The sequence below is a fragment of the Lottia gigantea genome (genome assembly GCF_000327385.1).
Source record: "Lottia gigantea unplaced genomic scaffold LOTGIsca_100, whole genome shotgun sequence".
NCBI classification, from domain to species: Eukaryota; Metazoa; Mollusca; class Gastropoda; family Lottiidae; genus Lottia; species Lottia gigantea.
This window is the reverse complement of record NW_008706748.1, coordinates 47,427-52,218: the sequence shown is the minus strand read 5'-3', so window position 1 is coordinate 52,218 and position 4,792 is coordinate 47,427. Positions and strand designations below refer to the sequence as shown.

General features: G+C 32.7%; 1 protein-coding gene across 1 annotated transcript; it reads right to left on the bottom strand.

The window, feature by feature from the left end:
• Positions 1–1,777: 1,777 nt before the first annotated feature.
• LOTGIDRAFT_237241 (hypothetical protein) lies at positions 1,778–4,455 on the bottom strand (the record flags this gene model as incomplete). The annotated part of the gene is made up of 5 exons (XM_009046325.1): positions 1,778–2,167; positions 2,889–3,056; positions 3,454–3,627; positions 4,034–4,186; positions 4,344–4,455. 5 exons carry the CDS (start codon positions 4,453–4,455, stop codon positions 1,836–1,838), a joined length of 939 nt encoding a protein of 312 aa, XP_009044573.1. The 3' UTR covers positions 1,778–1,835.
• Positions 4,456–4,792: the final 337 nt, after the last annotated feature.

Here is a 4,792-nt window from a genome sequence, read left to right as displayed (position 1 = left end):
TTTAGGTAGGCGCGATGTTGGCATGCTATGGATGGTCGGAGATAATCCAAGTTAGCTATCTTTGGTCAATTGAGGATTATAGAAATATTGGATTAGATTTTGATTATATCTGAGTAATAATTCAGGAGGATTAGATTATCTCAGAGTACAATTTACATAAATGAAAAACATAAATAATCAGAAATCAAGAATACAAAAATATAAAATAAATAAACATGAGAAATATTTGATAAAATAAGCGGGATTAGTGAATTGTAAATTGATTAGAACTAACGTTGAATTTTGATTATACCCGAGTAGTAATTTAAATGGATGGATTATTTCGGAGTATAATTTACATGGAAGAAAAACATAAATAATGGCAATTGAATTTACTTGGTTAGATTAAAAGATTAATGCAAATTTTTTTGAAGAAAGTTTGTTATATGCACGAGAAACAAATGTCAAAATCCTAACATATACAATATATACAAAAAAAATAAAATATATATAAGATGAAATAAAATATACCAAAGTCAAAATAAATTGTCTGATCTGGCCTGGCACGGACAGTATTAGATTTCGGGGAAGGGAGGGTTTGATTCTCCCAAATGTACAGGCCTAGGGTGGAGCAGACACTTTATTTAGAAATTAGGATTAAGGGTCTTGATATTGGGTTTTCTTCTGTTCTTATTCTGATCTGAAATTAGAAAAAATAATCGCCCGATGGGCGAGAAGTATAGTATCTGTTATGTACTGATTGTTTTTAGTTTGTGAGTATTAATAACACTGCAAGATTTGCCATAGTCCAACATGTTATCAAGATATTGTAGCATAAGTGGTAACCACAAAACCCACTGAATCACACCAAAGAATCCACTGTTTCCATGCCAGGACATACTGCTTGTTTGTGCCTTGTCTCCGAGAACTAATGAGGACATCGACAACTGATCCTGGAATGCCACTATCTTTGAGACATCGCCTGATACACTCACTGCAACTAGAGACATCGACTTGGCTAAGGGATGACATGTTCCATCATGTGCCATCATTGGTAAGGTCCTTGTGTCGATGTATCCTAAGAGGAAAATAAACCAAACAGTTCAAGGGAACCATGAATATAATTTTGATAACTGACAATTCAAACGAGACGCAAACAAATCTCTAGGCCAGAACAATTGAGTACATACACCGTTATCTTTTAGGATTCGTAATTCAGTTTCTACCGTAGTGTAGTTGGCACTAAAGTGCAAGAGTTAAAAAGATACTGCCAAACATCCTTGTGTCATCTCTACATAACTGGAAACAATCGGATGTAGATAATTGGTTTAAAATAGAGGTAGTATTGGCCTGAACTGGGTGATGTAATGAAAAAAGAAAACCACACTGGGTATCGCTAGTACAAGTTCTGCACGATTGGTTGATGGAACAGCATTAGTTCGAGAAAGTTCTAAATATTTTCGCTGGTATACCACTATGGTGTTACTCTGTATTTAAAAACAGCTTTCACAATTTTTATATTAAAGGTAAGAACAAGTGGTGACACAACCCCCGTGCATATACTACGGAAGTCAGATGAAGACAGTAGAGAGTAATGCTGGATCGAGATAAAAAATACTCAGAGCGATCAGATCTTTTGTCTGTGAACTAACATTTGTTTAAGACTGAGCTATAAAAGTTGATTATTGGACTTTCACTTTCATCAGTAGGCCCAAATTCCACTATTACGGTGCCACTTTGTATTCCCAGTCAAACTATGAAATTTGAATTGTTCTGTAGAACAATAAAACAAAAGACACTTAATTAAACTTATTTTTAATCAAATATGTTCTGTCCACAAATGATGTCGTCAGTGGTTAATGAAAACCAGATACAATGATCCCACTACCACCGTCTGTAATTGAATATACAGTTTCTAACGTAGTGTAGTTGACACTGAATAAGTTGCAAACGGAAAATTGGAAAAATACTGTCCAACATCTTATGTCATTTTTACAAAACTGGAAGCAATCGGGAAGATTTGAAGCAGGCTTGATGAAGAAAATGGGTTTTTCATAGAGTTTGCATGAGCCTAGAATGGTTGCTAAAGAAACGCTACACCGGGTATCGTTAAGACAAGCTTCAGTACAATTGGTTGTTATAACTTGATTATAACTAGGTATTGTTATACCCTTTTCCCGGTATACCTCTGAAATATAAATTATTTATATTTATATAATGTAATATTTAGTGTAATTATGTTACTATGTTTTCTATATTTTTTTACAATTTTTGTACGAATGTACTACTCGAACGAACACTACTATTGGCTAATAGCCTTAAAGTTCCTGAATAAACATTATTATTATTATTATTATTATTAAGGACATGGAAATCACTTAAAAGCTAATTAAAAAAAAGTTAATAATTTATAGAGGGTTGGGTCGTTTTTTGGTCACTATGGGTGTTACTATAAAATATTTTCACTGTTAAAATATTACTCAAAACATCAATAGAGATATAGAAATATTAAAACAGAACTTGAATCATGTTGTTACTCAAGAGTTTAACACTATGCGATCTTCAGACGTCTAAAGTCTCTGAGTAACAATATGATTCAAGTTCTGTTTCTATCAAATATAGTATGTATAATGGAATATTAATTATTTGATTATCTCATCATACAACCCATCGTCTTTAAAACCACATCCCCTTTAATATCGCTGGAAGTTATGACATTTTAAAAGTGATTTACCGTTATAGCGTAACAGACTGAATATTATATTGAAGACAATTCTTGGAATATCTCAGTTAATCTAAAAAACAATCATAATGAGGCCATATTGTCTTCTTAACAAGAAAGATCACTTTGTTAGAAATATAAATCTTCGTCCAACTATACACAATAGACAATATTAAACCTAAATTACCTGGACAAGCTTGCTCTTCTATCCATTTACCATCTTCACCACATCTCTGAGCTCCCGTCAGACCATTTATGTCATTTAAACAGTTAAAAGTAAAAACTTGATCAAATATTCTGGATTCTGTTACAGTATCCGAGTTAGTGATATTCACACCTTGTGGACACTCTACAACTAAAATGATGAAATAAATCTATCAGGATATCAGGTAGAGATCAGTGAAATGACAAGTAAAATGTGATACCTATCCAAATCCCAATCCATAAAACTAACTTGTCCAAGATATTGTTGATTTTAAACCATAAATTTATAAAATTCTGATATAAACTGTCACCTCTATCGTGTTTACAGACGATATTTAATTAAGTTTAAGTTTATTATTTAAATCAAATTAACTGAAGACTGTATTGTGTTCAAAAAACACTTTTTGATGCCTTTCTCCTAATTCAAAAGAAAAATACTCAAAAAAATTTCATAATAAAAAAAATTGTTAAATTCGAACAATTTGTGAACCTATCGTCCGTCTTTGGCAAAGTTGAACATTATAATGTGGGCGTATAAAAACTGTTACCTTGACAAGCTTGCTGTTCTGTCCAAGTACCATTTTCACCACACCTCAGAATACCCGCCTTACCATTCTTAGTGTAGCCAACAGAACAGTCAAAAGTAAAAACTTCATCAAATATTCTGGATTCAGTTACAGAATCAGAGTTTGTTAATTTCTCGCCTTGTGGACACTCTACAGCTAAAATGATGAAATAAATCTATCAGGATATCAGGTAGAGATTAGTGAAATGACAAGTAAAATGTGATACCTATCCAAATCCCAATCCATAAAACTAACTTGTCCAAGATATTGTTGATTTTAAACCATAAAGTTAGCTATTTTCTCGCCTTGTGGACACTCTACAGCTAATATGATAAAATAGATTTATTTGAAAATGGGGTATGGTACATAGACATTTAGATAAAAGGTATGGTAAAAGGAAAAAATCGACCTGTACCTATCTTTTTTATTTCATTTCCTTACCTATCATCTTGACGAAATATCATTTTATAAAATAGCTTCCAATTTCCTTGACTTTATTTACAAAAGAAACATGTACAACTACATCACAATGTACAGAGTCTGTATAAATACTGATTTTTACCTCGACAAGTTGGATCCAAATACCATGCTCCGTTTTTACATTTGGTCTGAACTTCTGGTATATATCCGGATTGGCACTTGAATCTCTTATTTTCCTCACAGCTCTCTCTTGGTATCCACATCGTATGTATTGGCAGAATGTACTTATCACAATCTACAACAAAATAAGATAGGTGCATTACATTCAAGTATTTTCCTTAATTTAACAACGATCTACGCTCAGCAGTATGTGGCTTGCCAAATGGTTATGGAGAGTTTAAAGGAATGTTTTTCCAGTCGTATTCGATCCCAGCGATCTCTTCTATACTTACCATTGTTTCCCCAAAGCCTTTTCACCATGTTGGATTGAAGTTTAGGACTTGCCACTGGTAAGGTACCAACAAGCAAGATCCCCATCAACATCAAATTAGCGTTAGTAATCATATTGATTCGATAATCAAGTTTGATGATCAGTGATAATTATGTGAGTTTATATAGAGAATTAGAGAAAACGTGTCGTTTCACTACATTCAGCAGAAACATAAAACACGATGTGGATATAATTTTAATCTATATATGGTATATTTCTTGACATCTGGTGATTGTTATTACATTATTTATATATCTCATACTTCTATAGTTCTATGAATCCACCCTGCACTATCTACTGATTTTCGATACAAACATATCGGCTGGTGTTGGCTATTGACATTTATTTGTACTGATTATCCGTGGTCAAGAATAAGTAACGATTAATGATAAAATATAAATTATTCAGTAC